Source organism: Geotrypetes seraphini, chromosome 2, assembly GCF_902459505.1.
Source record: "Geotrypetes seraphini chromosome 2, aGeoSer1.1, whole genome shotgun sequence".
Taxonomy (NCBI): Eukaryota; Metazoa; Chordata; class Amphibia; order Gymnophiona; family Dermophiidae; genus Geotrypetes; species Geotrypetes seraphini.
Window position 1 is genome coordinate 408,342,101 of NC_047085.1, and position 21,390 is coordinate 408,363,490.

At 41.3% G+C, this 21,390-nt stretch overlaps 1 protein-coding gene across 1 annotated transcript in view; it reads left to right on the top strand.

Moving 5' to 3' along the window:
- VWDE (von Willebrand factor D and EGF domains) overlaps window positions 1–21,390 on the top strand; it is a 174,549-nt gene that overhangs the window by 145,367 nt on the left and 7,792 nt on the right. Inside the window, 8 exon segments of the mRNA XM_033931003.1 lie at window positions 5,521–5,616; window positions 5,702–5,797; window positions 6,623–6,718; window positions 7,944–8,039; window positions 8,658–8,753; window positions 10,638–10,733; window positions 10,846–10,941; window positions 16,870–16,965. Of these exon segments, the coding sequence (XP_033786894.1) occupies window positions 5,521–5,616; window positions 5,702–5,797; window positions 6,623–6,718; window positions 7,944–8,039; window positions 8,658–8,753; window positions 10,638–10,733; window positions 10,846–10,941; window positions 16,870–16,965 (768 nt within the window).

Below are 21,390 nucleotides of genomic sequence, written 5' to 3' on the forward strand. Positions count from 1 at the left end.
TTTATGCACAAAATACGTGCGTAAATGCCTGTGCACCTTTTATAGAATTGCCTTGTAAGCCTTGATGTGATTAATTTAATTTTTATGGGTCAACTCAATACTAATGCACGTTAAGGTGTTAATTCATAGGAAGCAGATTGAAACTGGGTGCCATAGTGCTTTCATTATGTGTCGATTGGGTTTGATGACATCTCATTACATGACAATTCATCACTGATATTTCATTACTGAGTCAGCTCATCACACAACACGCGTTCAGGTTAAATATATTCAAATTATATGTGAAGAAAACTTGCTTCAAATGGGGGGTATACATTTGGGCTTGTTCTTTTGCACCTGAACATGACCCTCACTAAAACGTCTTGCACAAAATTTCCATGAGGCCCATATTTAGGTGCATAAGAACAGTGGTGTAGGAAGGGGGGCTGGGGTGAGTGGTCCACACCAGGTGATGTCTTGGTGGGGGCATTGGTACCCGTCTCCTTCTCCGCTTCCCTCGCCCCTTCCTGACCCCCCCTGCCGTGCATGTGCTCCCCTTCCTTTCCCTTCCCTCGTACCTCTTTAAATTTTCCTGGCATGAGCAACATCACAAACTTGTTGCCCACGTCATAGAAACATAGAAATAGACGGCAGATAAGGGCCACGGCCCATCTAGTCTGCCCACCCAAATGACCCTCCCCTACCTTTCTCTGTGAATAGATCCCACGTGTCTATCCCATTTGGCCTTAAAATCAGGCACGCTGCTGGCCTCAATAACCTGAAGTGGAAGACTATTCCAGCGATCAACCACCCTTTCAGTGAAAAAGAATTTCCTGGTGTCCCCATGCAGTTTCCCGCCCCTGATTTTCCACGGATGCCCCCTTGTTGCCGCGGGACCCTTGAAAAAGAAGATATCTTCTTCCACCTTGATGCGGCCCGTGAGATACTTGAATGTCTCGATCATGTCACCCCTCTCTCTGCGTTCCTCGAGTGAGTACAGCTGCAACTTATCCAGTCGTTCCTCGTACGGGAGATCCTTGAGTCCCGAGACCATCCGGGTGGCCATTCTCTGGACCGACTCCAGTCTCAGCACATCCTTACGGTAATGCGGCCTCCAGAATTGCACACAGTATTCCAGGTGGGGCCTCACCATGGATCTATACAATGGCATAATGACTTCAGGCTTACGGCTGACGAAACTCCTGCGTATGCAACCTATGATTTGCCTTGCCTTGGATGAAGCTTGCTCTACTTGATTGGCAGTCTTCATGTTCTCACTGACGATCACCCCTAAGTCTCGTTCTGCTTCAGTTCTTGTTAGGATCTCGCCATTAAGGGTGTAAGTCTTGCATGGATTTTGGTTGCCCAGGTGCATGACTTTGCATTTTTTGGCATTGAAGCTGAGTTGCCAGGACCTAGACCAGCGCTCCAGTAGGAGTAGGTCATGCATCATGTTGTCGGACATTGAATTTATGTCTGTTGTGCTTTTGCCCACTACATTGCTTAGTTTGGCGTCATCGGCGAATAATGTTATTTTACCTCGCAGCCCTTCTGCCAAGTCTCTTATAAAGATGTTGAATAGGATCGGGCCCAGGACCGAGCTCTGCGGCACTCCACTGATTACCTCCGTCATTTCGGAGGGGGTGCCGTTCACCACTACCCTCTGAAGCCTACCTCCAAGCCAGTTCCCAACCCATTTCATCAATGTGTCGCCCAATCCTATAGAACTCATCTTGCTCAGCAACCTGCGATGTGGTACGCTATCGAATGCTTTACTGAAGTCCAGGTATACGATGTCCAGGGACTCCCCAACATCCAGCTTCCTCGTCACCCAGTCAAAGAAGCTGATCAGATTGGATTGGCAGGATCTCCCTTTAGTAAATCCATGTTGACGGGGATCCCGTAGATTCTCCTCATTCAGGATCGTATCCAATTGGCGTTTGATTAAAGTTTCCATTAGTTTGCACACTATTGATGTGAGACTCACCGGTCTGTAGTTTGCTGTCTCCATCTTGGAACCTTTCTTGTGGAGTGGAATGACGTTAGCCGTCTTCCAGTCCAACGGGACGCTACCCGTACTAAGGGAGAGATTGAAGAGCGCGGATAGCGGTTCCGCCAAGACATCACACAACTCCCTGAGCACCCTGGGGTGTAGGTTGTCAGGCCCCATTGCCTTGTTAACCTTAAGCTTTGACCGCTCGCAGTAGACACCGCTGGGTGTAAACTCGAAATTACTAAACGGGTCATCTGCGTCAACCCTTGTCTGTAGCTGAGGGCCGAGTCCTGGCACCTCGCGGGTGAAGACTGAGCAGAAGTATTCATTTAACAGTTGGGCTTTTTCCGAGTCCGCTTCTACATAGTCTCCATCTGGTTTCCTAAGACGTACTATCCCGCATGAGTTCTTATTTCTGTCACTGATATACCTGAAGAAGGATTTATCTCCTTTCTGGATGTTCTTCGCTAGAGACTCCTCCATGCAGAATTTGGCCTCCCTAACTGCTGTTTTGACGGCTTTTGACTTGGCCAGATAGACTTCCCTAGAGTCCTGTTTCCCTGATTGTTTGTATGAGATGAATGCTTTTTTCTTCTCTTTGATGAGGTCCGAAATCTCCGCAGAGAACCACTGTGGCTTATTGTTCCTTCGCTGTTTACTTACTGATTTAACATAGCGGTTTGTTGCTTCTTGTATGGCGGCTTTCAAAGTCGACCACATTTCTTCCACGTTATCGGTTTCTGCTTGGCTTTGTAGGGCCTGGTGAACTAAGTCTCCCATTTCTTTGAAGTTTGTGTCCTTGAATTTGAGGACCTTGGTCAGTGTGGTAGATTTAGTGAAACCTTTCCTGAGATTGAACCATACCATGTTGTGGTCACTGGAGGTCAATGTGTCGCCCACCGAGACCTCTGTGACACTTTCTCCATTGGTAAGTATCAGGTCCAGTATTGCCTGATCCCTTATTGGTTCCAACACCAGTTGCCTGAGTCTTGCTCCCTTCATAGAATTTAATAGCCTCCTGCTGCTGCCAGAAGCAGAGGAAAGCGTGTTCCAATCCACATCAGGCATGTTGAAGTCACCTAACAATACTGTGTCCCCACGCAAGGTGATATTCTCTATATCTCCGATTAATTCCATATCTAGGTCTGTTGTCTTGGGGGTCTGTATATTACGCCAAGATACAGGCATTTGTCCTTCCCTCTGGCCAAATTTACCCAAAGGGATTCCCCAGTGTAGTGGACATCTGTGATCCTGGTGACCTTAATATCATCTTTAGTATATAATGCTACACTTCCTCCCATTTTGCCCTCCCTGTCCCGGCGAAGCAAGTTGTAACCCGGTATGACCATGTCCCACCCGTGGGAATCCGTGAGCCAGGTCTCAGATATCGCCACCACATCCAGGTCGGCATTCCTCATTTCTGTTTCTAATTCCAGGATCTTGTTTCCCAGACTGTGGGCGTTTACGTACATAGCCCTCCATGTTGTATGTTTGTTATGTCTCAGTGAGGATATTCCCGCTTGAGCTACTTGGACACCTTTAGCATTATTCGCATGTTTTGTACTTTCCCTAGACCCAGAGTTACAACGTGCACCTATCCCGGACTCCCCAGACCCAGACCTACAGTGTGTTCCTATCCCAGACTCGGAAATGTGTGTACCCTGTGGGGGTATTCCCGCTTGGGCTACTTGAACTCCTTTAGTACAATTTGCAATGTGTGTTCTCTCGCTGGACCCAGAATTACAATGTGTACTCCCTCTAGACCCAGAATTACAATGTGTACTCCCCCTAGACCCAGAATTACAATGTGTACTCCCCTTAGATCCAGAATTACAATGTGACCCAGAATTATAATGTGAGCCAACCCCAGACTCGAAAGTGTGTATTCTCTCCCCTGACCCAGATCGGTGTTTACTTATCTTAGTCTCAAAAAAGTATTGGCAGCTTAGCTCGCCAGGTAGATTGTTTGTGCCCGTACCCTCCCCCAACTTACCTAGTTTAAAGCCCTGTGTAGTAGGCGGGCTAGACGGTGTCCAAGGATGTTCTTCCCTCTTCTGGTCAGGTGTAACCCGTCTGGTCCCTGTAGTCCTTGCAATGCCTCTCCATGGTGCAAGAACCCAAAGTTCATCTCCTTGCACCATCCCTGCAGCCAGTTGTTTGCCATCTGGATGCGATCCTCCCTGGCACTGCCCTTGCCCCTTACTGGGAGGATCGAGGAGAAGACCACCTGGGCATCCATCCTCCTCAGCTTCTCACCCAGGGCTCTGAAGTCTTCAGGTATGCTCTCTGGGGTGCTCCTGGCGGTGTCTTGAGGCCCTTCGCGCCGAACGGCTATGCGCCGTTGGCTCATCCCCTTTTATGGGGGGAGTTTGGCTGGTGACATCGGGGGGTGGGCGGAGTTAGCTCTCGCCTCTTCCCCTGCTAGCACCGCCTTCTCTGCTCCTCTCTCCACTTCTTCCTGCTAGCACACCCTCTGCTCCACTCACTGTGTCGGTGTCAGATTCTCAAGCCATGCATTTCTTGGGGAGTGTGTGGCGTGCCACGGTGGTTTGAACTACAGCCTCAGCACCCTGAGGTTGTAGGTTCAAAATCCACGCTGCTCCCTAAATATAATCTATTTACACATATCCCTGAAAGTTCTAGTTTCTTCTCTCTGTCACCTTGAACCTACTTAAGCATAGAGCCACCTAGAACATTTATATAATAACATAGTTATAATATTCATGATGTCAGCACAATACAAATGAAACCCCTTCTTAGGCACACATTAGAACATTCAAATAGCATAGCATTGTTTGGCATTAAAAGATCATTGATGTATGAGAAAGTTGGATCTGATTGTGCACTTTTAGACAGCAAGAGTTGAAGGTGCAGCATTAATAACCTTGGGAAAAGGAGAGTGAATTCCAGCTTTTGCACAGCAGCAACTTCAGTCAGTGGGATTTGGTTAATATGTGTCCCGTGTTCCAAAGAGAACTGTTGTCTGTTGCTCATTGCTAAACACTAGAGGACTATTGCTGCTAGATTCCAGAAGGAAGAAGATGGAGCTTATCAAAGGGTATAAAGGAAGGCAATTGGGCAAAGGCATACATATAATTTATTTGTAGATATACAGTATGTAAAGTAAAAAAAAAAAAAAAAGCATTATGGAACTCTGATTAGGTAACTATTTTAAAATGTCTTCTATCTTTTTCCTTGGTCTGTTACCTTTGCTGTTCTGCGATTATCTGATGTTATCAATAAAAACTGTTTGAAACATAAAGGGGCCCTTTTATCAAGGCGCGGTAGGGGTTTAATGCACGGAATACCGCGCGTTAAACCACCTGCCGCACTAGTCGCTAACGCCTCCATTGACGAGGCGTTAGTATTTTGGCTTAGCGCATGATGAAATGTCTGATGAGCTAACCCCTGTAGCGCACCTTGATAAAAAAAAGCCCAAAATGTTTAGGAAATGAATATATTAAAGGAAGTATTAAATTAAGCTAAAATGTTATGGTCAATAACAGTATCTTGAGAGAGATATATATATGTTTCCTTTTTCTTTTAAGCAATATGTAGATACCCCTGTGGTAAGAACATGGAGTGTGCAGCACCAAATACTTGTAGGTGCAAAACTGGTTACTCTGGTTACAGTTGTCAAACAGGTAAGTGTCCCTGTTAGATTGACAGAATCTAGTCCATTGAATCTAACAATGTGTATCTTAAGTGAATAATTTTGATTTTACACAGCGATGTGTCGTCCGGACTGTAAAAATCATGGAAAGTGCAGTAAACCTAATGTCTGTGAATGCCTACCAGGTTATGGTGGAACAACGTGTGATGAAGGTAATTAATATGGTCCAATAGGATTATAATATTAGAATCAATTACTTCTTGTAGAAGGTGCAATGCTGAGAAATGAAGATATGTGGGACTATAGCTATTTATTTGGTAAGTCTGACTTCCAGGGATAGTTACTAAGTTATCAGCAGCCACTTTAAAAAACAGCCACCGATCGCATGTCAATCATGCACCGGTGCCATTTATAGAATCACAGCTTCGTGAAAGGTAGGCAGCAAAAAGGTAGGCCAGGGTTTTTAAGGTCTACATTTCTGGCACTTACCTTTCAGATGAGTCACGGCTACGGAGGCGCTTTACGATGCCTAATGCCACTTTTGGTGTTAGCCACACCTACAGTGGCATTAGGCGTTGTAAAGCGTCTCCACAGCTGCAATACAGGTGCCTAAACTTTTTTAACGCTATTATTTTTTTAAACAGCTTTTTGCACTTAAGTTAGGTACCGGAAGGATGCCTACCGCCGCCTAATTTAAGGCATTGTTTAAAGAATATGGGCCTAAGCTACTGAAAATGTAATTTTATCATAGCAAAATATAACAGGCATGTCACTATCCTTACTACTCTTGCATAGTAAATTTCATACTATATATACAGCATAATTCTGCTCTATTTTGCCTTAAATAACCTTTGTGAAATGTTTAGGAAAAAGGTTTGAATGATCCTCTATAGATAACCATGCTCTCAACAGTAAATTAAATTCACTTTCATTCTCCTTTTTTTTCTGCATCCATATTTGGTTTTAAACCTTATTCATATAGATTGTCTACAGATAAATAATCTTTACCCCAACTTCTGTCTAAATCCTGTTTTCAGCACATTGTGATCCACCTTGTCAACATGGAGGCAGTTGTTTGGCAAGAAATGTTTGTACCTGTCCTTTTGGTTATGTGGGACCAAAATGTGAAACAAGTTAGTAGAAATTTAATTTCTTAAACAGTGAAAATATTTAGGTTCCTATTTACTAATGTTTAGCATGCAATGCTGGTGTTATCATGTGTTATCTACCTTAAAACCCATTTTACGCAATGGGGTTTGAGGCAGATAACATGCAATAAAGCCATTATCACATTGGCAAACATGAATAAATATGAACCATAGTGAATTATTCCTCTGCTAGTGGCAATTCTTTTAAATAATGATCTGAACATCAGGGATCAGTATGGTAAGTTTATTGGGTTTGTTTATCCAAAATAACAATGACAGCATGCAACACTTTTTAAATGCAAAAACAAGTCTCCCCTGACTACTACAAAAAATGCAAAAACAACAAGTTTTTGCAGTTCTCCTCCTTTTTTGGGTTTTTGTATTGTTCATTGGAACACTTTTTAAATGAGCACAGTATTAGATCATATTTCTCCCAGCTTATTAAAAATGAGCTGCATTTTTCCAATAGAAGAGATTGTTCATACGCACTGTGCTTAAACATATAACATTATTGCATAAAAATAGCTCATAGTGACTCTCACACAAGTTCAAAGCATCATTCGCCCCTCATTCTGTGAGGAGCCGCTGAAAAGTTCTCAGCCCAGCCAAGAAGAGAATGATGTGTAGCCATGAAACTTACAAGTTATTCCACACTTTTCTTGACACTTTTCATTTCAATGATATGAAATGAAGTGAAAAGTGTCAAGAAAAGTGTGGAATAACTTGTAAGTTTCATGGCTCCACATCATTTTCTTCTTGGTTGGGCTGAGAACTTTTCTGCGGCCCCTCGTAATTGCTATTCTGTAGGGGTGGGGGATATGTGGCATAGGGCATCAATGTAAGGGGGCAGAGCATGGGCCCTGCTGCCACTAACAAACATGATAAATCAGAGTAGAAGTGATAAACAGAAGCAGTATTTAAGAGTATTTTGTATTGATCATGAGAGTTAATACAGAGGGACAGAGAGATGAAACACGAATACTGCAAGGAGGCAGTGAGATGCTATTAATGCCACATTAGTGCAAGGGATAAGCACAATGAAATTGCACAATAGCCTTTTGAAACTGAATGCTTTACAAAAGAAAGCACCAAACATTATTGGTTTCCTTCTGCACAGTAGCTTTCACAGAATAAATCGCTGTTTCAAGTGTTGCATTGTTTTCTCTGTGCTTAACTCCATGATGTGTTTGTTTAAAATCTGCTGCCCCAGTGGTTTGCCAATATCACTGTGAAAATGGTGGCGAATGTGTCGCTCCAGATGTCTGCAAATGTAAAGCTGGCTGGTATGGACCTACATGTAGTACAGGTGAGAAGAACTCGCTTTGTGTAATATTTCTGTTAAAACTACCATGCTTTGCTTATGTTGGATACTAAAGTCATCAATTTCTCACTAAAGTAATGCTTGTGAATAACATTGACATGAAGACACACACATATATATCATATAATATATTATATGGTCTGACTCCCCTATATATGAATACTTTATTACGTACATCATTGACTAGGCAATAATATAACACTCAAGATGCAACGTGATTGTAATTTTCTAGTCCTAAGGGGGATTACCTCAAAAAAGCAGTGTACTACCTTATCAAACTGCTTCCATCTGGTTGACGTTCTCTAATGAATTAAGATCTATATCAAACTTTGGTGCCTTTAAGAAAGTACTTAAAACAACCTTGTTTTGGAAATACAGCTTACGTAGTTGACATTGGACAATGTCCATCTAATATTTTTTTTGTGTAAATTGACTACAATATGTAAATCCTAGATTTCACTGACCTAGCTTCTTGTTATGTAATCCACTATGAACTAATTACTGGCCATAATGGAATATAAATGACTTAACTGTAACTGTGTAAGTAGGCATCTTCGTAGAGTTCCAGGACTAATGTGTTCTGAATTTTACTGTATTTCACAGCTCTGTGTAATCTTGTCTGCCTCAATGGGGGATCGTGCATTAAGTCAAACATTTGCCTCTGTCCAAATGGATTTTTTGGTGCCCAGTGTCAGAATGGTAATATTTTAATTTTCTTTCATTATTGTTGTTGTTCCTTTTAGCGGTGCTAGTGGCAGCGTGTTCATTTGTAGAGACTTTTATTCTGAGACATTTTCCATGCAAACGCTAGGAAATGCTACATGCAAAATGATCCCTTAAACTAGGTCATCGATCTTTACCACTGGCGGATTGATGAACCCGTAAACCAACTAACCACCAGAACTTTGTTTTTATGTCATATCATATCAGTTTTTACATAGACCTTACCATACCATACATTTTTCTTCTGTACCACAGTTTTCCACTAGAATTCACTGTGGTTTACAAGATTTAAGAACAGGACATGCACATTGAGTGAAGAGTAGGGGGCAGGCTCCTGGGATTTCATTATAGGTCCAAGGTGAAAAGGTGGGTTTTAAGGTTTTCTCTGAAGATAAAATACTGGCATGGTTGTCATAGATGGAGAGAGAGGCCTGAGCAGATTCATCAATATCCTTATAGTTGACCAACACAAATCAAACAAGCTTCTATTTAAGATTTCAGAATTTATTATTTTTTTATATTTATTGATTTTCCAAACTTCAATAGTGCAATACATAAATATATCATATATAATAAGTCAATATAAGCACATTTAACTTTCGAATACACATAACCAATCATTTTCTCCCCCCCACCCACCCACCTAATGATAATTTAATAAAACACAGAAGCATAGATTTCCCCAATAACCTTACCCTATTCAATTAGTCATATCCTTCCATCCTGCCACCTATCCCAAGTGTAAATATTTAAAGATCAAATTATGACAGAAATAACTCCTCCCACCCTTCCCTGGATGTGTACCAAAATAAACAAAAACTGACACACTATCAAAAACCTATTATAATGAGGTAACATAAGATGTCAACGGGCCCCATACTAATTTAAATATATTACCATGCCCCAAACTATCAGCGTTCATCCTTTAATTTCAGAAATTTTTTAATTGCCTTCAGAAGCGGTACTCAGAACTTATAATTCATTTAGTCCGAATATAAACCGCTGTGCTTCCTCATCGTCTCACTTTTTTAAATATAAATTAACAGCTTCAGTATATTAAAAATCTTTTTTTGTATCTTAATATTCTACTTTCAAAAGTTCATTAATTTGGCTCATTCCTGCCACAATATCACAATGCATACTCAATCTTAGGCTTCACTGCATGCTCATTTAGGCTTCTCTTACTTTTATCCCACATGTTCTTGAATAAATACAAGCCATTTTTACTATGATGATATTTTGTATCTCCTTGGTCTATCCTAGCTAAGCCTCAGATCATGAATGCATGTCCATACACTTTCTATCCACTGCAAAATAAGTCAGGTCTATATTCAGAGGGTTTTATGCAGATAGGAGTGGCTCATGTGGATGAGTGGACTGGTCACTGATATTCCGCAGAGTTGCCCAGATAATGCCACTGAACATCTTTACTGATTTGCCTCAGTACTATCCAACTAGGAGGCAATTCTAGAAATATTACCAACTTTTGGGTGTCAAAATGCAGTTCAAATTCTCTAATTGCATCTGGGTGCAAATCTCTCTCCTGAACATTCATTGTGGAGATCCTGAAAACTTGACTGGTTGGGGCGTCTTGGGAACAACTGCACCTTATATACCTCCTCCCCCTTTTTACAAAACTGTAGCATTGCTTTTAGTGCCAGCTGTGCCAGTAACAGCTGATGCTCAAAGGAATTCTATGAGAATTGGAGCTGTTACTGCCGCGGCCAGCACAAAAAAACATACTACTGTTTTGTATAAAGGGGGGGGGGATAATTTGGGACTAGCTCAGATTACTAGAGTTGTACAAATTCATTACTACCCTTGTTGTCTGTTCAATATCACCATATCTTGTTTGTTTAGCTGTTTGCAGCCCTCCCTGTAAAAATGGTGGTCATTGCATACGGAATAATGTTTGTACCTGCCATGAAGGTTACATTGGGAAAAGATGTCAAAAAAGTAAGGCAATACTTATATATATATATATATATTTTCAAACTTAGCAATAAGGGATGAAGAAATGAAGCACAATATGATGTAACTTTGTACTGAAGGATCATTCTAATTTTAGGTGTCTGTGAGCCCATGTGTATGAATGGAGGAAGATGTGTGGGACCCAACATTTGCTCTTGCGCATCAGGTTGGAGAGGAAAAAGATGCAACACACGTAGGTGACTTACTCTGTAAAGGGTTAGTATAGGGCAGTGTCTCTCAAACTGTGTGCCATGTCATACTTGTGTGCCTTGAAGAGATTCTGAGTGTGCCATGAGAGATTCTAGAATTTTACTTTATTTTTAAAATTTTTCTTCGCAAGTATCCATCTTGGAGGTTAGCGCCCAAGAAAAAAATCTGGGTATCATTTTAGACAATACGATGAAACCTTCTGTCCAATGAGCGGCGGCAGCCAAAAATGCAAACAAGATGCTAGAAATTATTGAAAAATGGATGGTTAACACGACTAAGAATGCTATAATGCCTCTGTATTGCTCCATGGGGCAACCTCACCTGGATTATTGTGTTCAGTTCTGGTCTCCATATCTCAAAAAAGATATAGCGGCACTAGAAAAGGTTCAAAGAAGAGCGACCAAGTTGATAAGGAGGCTGGAACTTCTCTCATATGAGGAAAGACTAAAATGGTTAGGGCTCTTCAGCTTGGAAAAGAGACGGCTAAGGGGAGATATGATTTTAGTCTACATAATCCTGAGTGGAGTACAACATGTACAAGTGGATCGATTTTTTACTCCATCAAAAATTACAAAGGACTAGAGGACACTCGATGAAGTTACAGGGAAATAGTTTTAAAACCAATAGGAAGAAATATTTGTTCACTCAGAGAATAGTTAAGCTCTGGAATGCATTGCCAGTGCTTGTGGTAAGAGCAGATAGTGTAGTAGGCTTTAAGAAAGGCTTGGACAATTTCCTGGAGGAAAAGTCCATAATCTGTTATTGAGACAGACATTGGGGAAACCATTGCTTGCCCTGGATCGGTAGCATGGAATGTTGCTACTCTTTGGGTTTTTGCCAGGTACTACTGACCTGGATTGGTCACTGTGAAGAAGGGCTACTGGGATAGATGGACCATTGGTCTGATGGTCTGACCCGGTAAGGCTATTCTTATGTTTGGATAATTTCCTAAAAGAAAACTCCATAAGCCATTATTAAGATGGACTTGGGAAAATTCACGTCTTATTTCTAGGATGAGCAGCATAAAACCTGTTTTACTCTTTGGGATCTTGTCAGGTACTTGTGACCTGGATTGGCCACTTTTGGAAACAGGATACTGGACTTGTTGGACCTTTGGTCTACCCATTAAGTCAATTCTTATGTTCATAAGGACAGGCTAATCTAGCCTTGGTTTTATCATCCTGCATGCATGGACTTTTAGTTATGACTGTCCACTATTAAAATCTTACAGTTTACTCCCTGTAATGATCTTCCTAACCTCCACAATCTTATGAAGCCCTGCAGGGTCAAAAGTATAAACTAAGCTAAAACTAAACTAAACCTTAGGTTTGTATACCGTGCCATCTCAACAAGCGTAAAGCTCGGCACGGTTTACAGGGTTAGGTTGAAAAGGAGCTACAATGAAGGGTTATAGGAAAGGAGCTAGGAAGATAAAGAGGGACAGGGAACCAAAAAGCGGGAAGTGTTAGGTTTTTGAAAAGAGCCAAGTTTTCAGGTGTTTGCGGAAGGATTGGAGGGAACTTGAAACTCTGAGCGGGGATGTGAGGTTATTCCAGAGTTCTGTGGTTCTAAAGGGGAGGGATGTTCCTAATTTTCCTATGCAAGATATACATTTTGTAGAGGGGATTGATAGATCATGATCTTCTAATTTAATTAAAACATTTGCACCCAGACTATAGCCTAAGGCTTCAGGGCCAGAAAATGCCTTGCATCTCTCTTGCATGACTTTGGAGAAATCAGGAAAATCATTAATTTTTGACCCATAGTCTCCTTGAAAGATGACTATCAAAGTAGCACTAGTCATATAATTCTCAAGAATATTCTAGAAAAGTCCAGACTATCTGCCAAGAAATTTCTCCATATAATATGTCTTTTCAACATAGCCAGTAATAAAGCTTTTCCACCATGATTCTCATTTAAACCAATCTGAATGCTGCATGACATATTTATTATATTCTGTACAGGGTTCAGGGAGTTGTCCCTGGAAGGCAAGATTAAAGACAGAAACTGACCTATTTGATGAGGGCGAATTCACTAGATAAGGAGGTGCTATTCGGCATGCTCAGTGGTAAAAGGAAGCAGGGAAGACCAAAGGCCAGTTGGCTGGATACCATCAAGATTGACAAGGGAGTGAACATCAAATAATTGAAAGAAGCCGTGGAAAACAGGGAAGCATGGCGAGGACTGGCCTACAGAGTATCCAAGGGCCAGACATGACTGAATGGATAGTAGTAGTAGTATTTAATAACCATGCTATACATCTATGTAGAAGAATTAGAGATTTGAGTCTTTCCTGTGGTAATCGGTGATGATGATAGTGGAAAGGAGTTTTGATTGTTAAGTGAATGACCTAGCGGTGACTGAGGATTGGTTAAACAGGCTAACATTAAATTGTAAGTCAGAATTATTATATAGAAGCAAGCATATTTCATATCCAGTCTTAAAGATCAGACTTGAAGTGAACAGCTATCATTTAGTCACATACCTCCTCATTCTAGAATAGATTAAATTTGAGCATGTTTTCCACATTTAAATTTATAGAATACTATACTGAATTCTATTGTTTAACGATTCCTCCCTTCTATTTTATTTTATTTATTTATTTAGATTTTTATCCCGTTCTCCCAGTAGCTCAGAACGGTCTACAAGCAAACATTCACATTGGAGTATATTTGGACATACAAGACTATACAGTAATTTAAATACAGGGACTATACAGCAATTTAAGAACAGTAGTTTAAATACAAGGACTATACAGTAAATTAAGCACAGGTTAAGAGTGGACTATACAGCAATTTAAGTAGGAGATTGGAATGAAGAAGGGAGGGTATGGGGGGGGTTTAAGGGGGTGAGGCATAGACTGAGGTACATTTTAGTTGAAGAGTGAGCATGGGGCATTGACGCCATTTGTGAAAGCTTCAGGTTTGAAAATAATTCTACATGCAAAATGACACCAGCGCAAGGTTTTAAAATTATAACCAGGATTTATTGAATTATTGGTTCTATTTTCCCATTATTAGATCAAAAGAATAGCATAATTGCTTACGTTGCGCTCATGGGAGATCATCATCGTGGCCAAAGGCTGGCCTTCTCACAATGGTCTCGTTTTTCTATCTCATTACAGTCTATTATATAACTTTTGGTTTAGTGACATCATCAAGTTTGACGACCAATAACATTTCTATGGGTGGTCTCAAAGTTTAAACAAAGAAACATTCCTCCATGTTTAAAAGTTAGTCAAAGTTTCAGATGATTTCTGAATTAACATTAACATTCAAAAGAATTCACAATTATTAACATGGTAAATTCTCAGTCCTTCCATGCTGACAAGTTCTGAGCCTTAAAGGAAAAAAACTCCTAAGCTGACAGATTCAAATTGCACAGCCTTACACAGAAATCTTACTCAGGAGAAAAAAAGGGGGGGTTAAATCCCCCTCTCCTCTTCCTGAAGCATGGGCTTCCAATGCCCCCCTTTTCCCTATTCTTGAGACTGACTCTAATCACTTCCAGATGTTGTGCTCAAGAGTTTTTCTTAATGTTTCTGCTTATAAAAACCATTTATATAAACCATTTATATTTTACATTCATGTCACCACATATCACATTCAGGGGCCCCAAACATTCATAATTTCATTCATATCTTGGCCATTCATACTTCATACATTTTATATCTCAGTTTGGAATATGGAATCTAATATGCTTTTTCTAACTGGTCTAAGCACATCTGTTTTCAATTAGAACCACGAGGCTAAAGGCGGGAAGCTGAACAAAGAACAGAAACTATTCACTGGCACAAGATGCTGGCCTAAGACAGGACAGTTATAGTAAAGAACCTAAACTGGACTCCATGTCTCATGTAGTCATGATTTCCACTATGATTTAGCTCAACAGCAAAATACACAAAAAAACACCATTCTTTTCCTTATATTAATCTTTAGTGTGTTTTTTCTTCTGGCCTTAGCTACATTATATTTAAATGTTTTATTCACCTATTTTTCGTACGCTTCTATTTGGGCGCGGTCCTTAACTAACACAGATGTTTGTCTAACTAGAATTACCCAGAATCATACGAAAAAACTACAAAAATACTGCACTATCATGCTTCTGACCTCCATTGCATCGTACCATAAACAGCACGCTAGCCACCACGAGCCACGCGCCACGCGCCATGCGCCACGACTCAAGAGGAGGGTCTTTACCATTTTCCAGAAGGTCATTAATGAGTTCTGTAGTCTGATTTGTGGGGGGAGTTGGTTCCAGAGTTGGGGGATGAAGTGGCTGTAGGAGCGTTTGCGGGCGGTTTCTGAGAGGAGGGACCTTCCTGGGGGGATGCATAGGCGTTTCTCATTTCTGAGCAGAGGGTGCGGGTGGGGATGTACATGGTTTGCTTGTATTTTATGTAGGAAGGGGTGGTGGCGTAAATTATTTTATGCGCTATTACCAGGGCCTTGAATGCGCAGTTGGCTAATTGGGAGCCAGTGTTCAGCACAGAGTGCTGGGGAGATGGGATCATGGTAGTTGAGGCTGTTCTTCTATTCCTTTTTATATATTACTTTAATTCATTTAGATATCATTTACATAGATGATGCTCCTCTCTGTAAAGTTAGGAATTTCTATGAAATATTCTACATGCTTCTCTCCTCCCCACTCCTTCCTGCCCTCCATAGTCCTCCCTACCCTCTTCTAATCCCTTCCTCTGTAATGTCACCTAGAGCTTGTGCGACGCATAGATGACATTACAGAGGAAGGGATTAGAAAAGGGTAGGGAGGACTATGGAGGGCAGGAAGGAGTGGAGAGGAGAACATCAAAGCTTTCACTTGCTTGCAAAATAACCTAAAATTTGACAGCAACCTTACGGCCTCTTTTACAAAGCCGTGCTAGTGGCTGCCCCATGGCAACAGCCCCGAAGCCCTTTAAATCTCTATGGGCTTCGGGGCCGTTAGTGCAGCACAGCCGCTAGCGCGGCTTTGTAAAAGAGGCCGTTAGTTTCTGAGGTTAACGCATTGCACAAATGTGGAGCCACCAAAGTAAATGCTAGATCAGGGACTGTCTGCAATGCGTTACCTCTGATGCTAAGGTTGCTGTCAAATATCAGGTTATTCACAAGTGAAAGACTGGATTGGTATTGGATGTGATGTTTGTTATAATTTTAGGATATTTAAACATTGTTTGCACTTTATAACAGTGGTATAGTCAGATTTTTGGTGGGCTAAAGGGGACTGGGTTTCTTCTCTGCAAACCACCCCCCATCCCAACTCAACATAAAACTATAAACACCTGAACTGGTGAGGATCCCCAAGCTTCCCCAGCTGAAAACCTCCTTGAAGCGGGCAGGACTCTCTCCAATGCATCTGATAGCTGGCAGCAGCTTTTGTGAGCAACCCAATGCTGGCACCCTCTGCATACCAATTTTCAAGCATGTGCAAAAGCTGAGTACTCGTCGAGTGCTGACACTAGGCAGCACAGAAAAGCTACAGGATATGAGGAGATCTTCAGCTAGCGGGGCTTTGGGATTCCATTCAGTTCCAGCAGAGTGTGCTGCTGTTGAGATGGGGCTTGAGCCCAGTGAGTGTGCCCCTTCCCATTTGGGCCAATCAGTTATATACCCCCCTTTTTTTTTTTTTGTTAGAAAACAGTAGCATGCTTTTTAGTGCCAGCAGTAACAGCTTGGACACTCTTAGGAATTCTATGAGCATCTGAGCTGTTACCACCTTGGCTGGCGCAAAAAAAAACGTGCTACTGTTTTGTAAAAAGGGGGATAGGTGTTAAAATGCATTTTTGTTTATTTCTTGAGCTATTGCTGGTAACAGCATCTGCCAAATGTAATAAAAATAAATGGTGAGGGGTTCCCCCTCCCTCTCTAGTTTACATATTAGCATTTAATAAGACCAGTTTTCTGTTTTTGAACAGCTATGTGTCTGCAGAAATGTCAGAATGGTGGGGAATGTATAGGACCTAACATATGTCTTTGCCCTCCAGACTGGGCAGGAGCGGAGTGTCAAACACGTAAGCCTAAGATTGTCTGCATCAACTGAAAATGTTTCAAAAACTTTCCTGAAAACATTAAATATCATGGGCCTGATATTCAAAATTGCTACTCCCACTTCATACCGAGCCACTGGAATCAACTGCCCCCACAGATCAAATCCCTTGAAGGACTCCTCAACTTTAGGAAAGCAATAAAAACGTAACTCTTCACCTAACTCCCCTGCCCATAACCGATGAACTACAAAGAAATGTATATTGGTACCGGATCCCGGTAAATGGTCATATTAGGAAAACTGTATTGAAAAATCCTTACTGTAACTATGGCAAATTTAACCTGTACACTCTCGTTTTTCAATCCAACATGACACTGAGGTCTTTTCTCCACTTGTTAATAATAATTGTTTGCTACTTCTTTTCATACTGGTGTGTTCCTGAATGCATTTTTGTTTAGAGACCACTGTCAAAGTATGTCAAATTAGGATAACCATAGGTAGCGGAATGCTTTTTTGTTTGGAGGAGCCCAAAAGCTCCGCACCAGACCCTACCCAAGCTCTGCCCTAGACCCCACCCCCATAATAGTACTAATTGTAATATTTTTTCCATTCACTTTTCATATATACACACAATATAATCTTATTGACAACACCTGGCCTTGGCCTTGGTCACACAGATAACCTCTATGCAAATACAGAACCACAAACTAAAAGTACTAATATATACAAATGAAACCCTAAGATGCAAGACTCTGCATGCAGTACAACCCCAGAGAAATAGAAACAAATGCATTTCTTCCTGAACAGTGCAAAATAGACAGCAGATATAAATTCTCAAAATTGACATATTTCAAACACTAAATTGAAAATAAAATCATTTCCCCCTACCTTTGGCAATTTTATCAACCATCTTTTTCCAGTCTCTGGCTGCACTTCCTTTTGTCTGTGCTCTTATCTATGTATCTAGGACCTTCTTATCCATTTGTTGTTTTTCTCTCCTTCTTCACTTTCTGCCCTACATACATCTTTAGTATTAACTTTTAACATTCAACTTTCTTCTAAAAATCTATCTACTTTTCTATGTCTTACCTTCCCATCTATCCATGTGTACCATCTCCTCCCTCTTTCTTCTCCCCTATTCCCATCTATCCATAAGAAGCATTTCTTCTTATCTCTTCCCTGCCATACCCATTGCTATGCACCATCTCCTCCCTTAATCCCTCTTTCCCTCTCCCGTGATCAGTCATTTCTGTCTTTCCCTTTCCCCCTCTACTGTGGCTCAGAATGCTAAATGCTCTGACACTCATAGAATTCCTATGAGCATTGGAGCAGCGGTGGAGCTTAGTTAAAAGGGGGGGGGATAATTAATAAATTGAGGAAAGGCTGGAGAGGGGAGATATGATAAGAGATGTTTAAATACTTGTGTAATATAAATGTAATAATAATAATAATCAGTTTATATACCGCAAGTCCGTAAAGTTCTATGCGGTTTACAATAGTTAAAAAAAAACAATAAAAGAAGTTAAATATAACTAAAAAAGTTAAAAAGCCAATAATTTGAGACATTAAAATAATCAGAATAGTGCATAATAAAATTTTTACGAATTAGCTGCCTAAATACTTCGAAAACAGATATGTTTTTAGATGTCTCCTAAATTTCCCATAAGTGTCAGTAAGCAAAAGCAATTGTTCTAAATCCTTACCCATAACGCTGCTTGATATGAAAAAAGATTTTGATGATGTTTTTAAAGTTTACATCCTCTAACAGGCGGAAAAACAAAATTCAGATGTGAGTTTCTCTTATGTCTGTTGGTTGCAAAACAGAAAAGCTCAATTATATTTGGGAGCTAAACCAAACAAAGCCTTAAAACAGAAGCAACCAAACTTAAACTTCACCCGCGCCTCCTTTGATACTTGATAGGAGGGTGTTACGTGATCATATTTCCTCAGCCTATAAATCAACCTAACCGCCACATTTTGTACTATTCGCAAACGTTGCATATTCTTCTGGGAAATTGCCAAATAGGCAATATTGCAGGCTTAGTATGAGTAGAGTCTCTTTCATTTGAAAGGAAACTCTGCAATGAGAGGGCATAGGATGAAGTTAAGAGGTAATAGGCTCCGGAGTAATCTGAGGAAATACTTTTTTTCAGAAAGGATGGTAGATACATGGAATAGTCTCCCTGAAGAGGTGGTTGAAACAGAGACTGTGTCTGAATTCAAGAGGGCTGGGATAGGCACGTGGGATCTCTCAGAGAGAGAAAGAGATAATAGTTACTGCAGATGGGCAGACTAGATGGGCCATTTGGCCTTTATCTGCTGCCATGTTTCTAATGAGCTGTAACGAGATCATAATTGAAAAAAAATTTAATTGGGAGATAGGCGTGTGATTCTACAAAAGATAGGCACCTATCAGTGCCTAACATTAAAGTAGGCATATTTAGTGGTGGAGAAAGGCTTAGGCGCCGCTAGGTGTGATTCTCTAAAGGAGTTAGGCACCTGTAATGTAGGCCTTTAAAACCCTGGCCTACATTACAGGCACCTAAGTTTTAAGTTAAACATGATTCTGTAATGGGCGCCTAAGTGTGACTGACATGCAATAGGCACCTAAATTTAGGCACCAATTACAGAATCTGGCCCTGGACTTGTTTAACTAAAGGCTTTCGAAAACACAAGGAGGAACACAAGTTTCTGGATTACCAGGAAAAATGATTTATTCAAAACAATCAGTTTAAAATCATGATTAAAGCAACCTCTGGATGAATTAGGTACCAATTGTGTCACTGATGGTACATTCTCACAAAAATGAGATTAGAAACATAGAAACATAGAAGATGACGGCAGAAAAGGGCTACAGCCCATCAAGTCTGCCCACTCTGCTTACCCACATCCTGTCTATGCCCTAATGACCCAATTTCCTTATCTTGACCCTCGTAGGGATCCCACATGGGTATCCCATTTATTCTTAAAGTCTGGCACGCTGTCTGCCTCGATCACCTGCACTGGAAGCTTGTTCCAATGATCATCCACTCTCTCTGTGAAGAAATACTTTCTGGTGTCGCCATGAAATTTTCCGCCCCTGAGTTTGAGCGGGTGCCCTCTTGTGGCCGAGGGTCCCTTGAGAAAAAAAATATCATCTTCCACTTCGACACGTCCCGTGAGGTACTTAAATGTTTCGATCATGTCTCCCCTCTCCCTACGTTCCTCAAGAGTGTAGAGCTGCAATTTGTTCAGTCTCTCTTCATACTAGAGACCCTTGAACCCCGAGATCATCCTGGTGACCGTCCGCTGAACCGATTCAATTCTGCGCACATCTTTACTGTAATGTGGCCTCCAGAATTGCACACAGTATTCCAAATGAGGTCTCACCATGGCCCTGTACAACGACATTATGACTTCAGTCTTTCGGCTGACGAAACTTCTATTGATACAACCCAATATCTGCCTTGCCTTAGATGAAGCCTTCTCCACTTGATTGGCAGTTTTCATGTCTGCACTGATGATTACTCCTAAATCTCGTTCTGCTGAAGTCCTAGTTAAAGTTTCTCCGTTCAAGAAGTACGTCCTGCATGGATTTCCGCTTCCGAGGTGCATGACCTTACATTTCTTAGCATTGAAGCCTAGCTGCCAGGTTGAGGAACCCTACACGGCAGATACACCGTACACCAGTGATCTCAAACTCAAACCCTTTGCAGGGCCACATTTGGGATGTGTAGGTACTTGGAGGGCCGCAGAAAAAATAGTTAATGTCTTATTAAAGAAATGACAACTTTGGATGAGGTTAAGTACCTACACATCCAAAATGTGGATTATCTGAAATTATCAGAAGCAATTAAGGAATATTTATAAACTATAGTTTATAAATCTTTCCTTAATGACTATTGATAATTTCAGCTATACACAGCTGAAAGAAGGCAACATGTAGAAAATGAAAAACTATCAAAATATCAACTGAAAGCAACAAGATTTTGGACCAACTATTTTGAGGCCCTCGGTATTATAAAGAATGATATTTTATGGAAAATTTGTGCCTTAAGTGTCCGGCGGTCACATCCGCAACCGCTTTCAGCTCTCACCTCCTCCAGCATTGGACACACGCATGAGCTGCACTGCCTCCAATGGTTACCTTACATCCTGGAACGTTGCCCACCTCAGTGCTGTAACGTCATGCAAGCACTTTCCTGTGTCTGTACATGATTGTGAGGTGGAGTGGCGAGGACAATCGCGTACAGACGCAGGAAAGCGCTTGCGTAAGGTTACAGCAGTGAGGCAGGCAACATTCCAGAACACGACCACCCGACATGACCACTGGACACTGAAGGCACATGTTTTCCATAAAGAATCATTCTTTTTAATACTGAGGGCCTCAAAATAGTACCTGGCGGGCCGCATGTGGCCCCCCCAGGCCACGAGTTTGAGAACACTGCCGTACATGTACCCTACAGTCTAC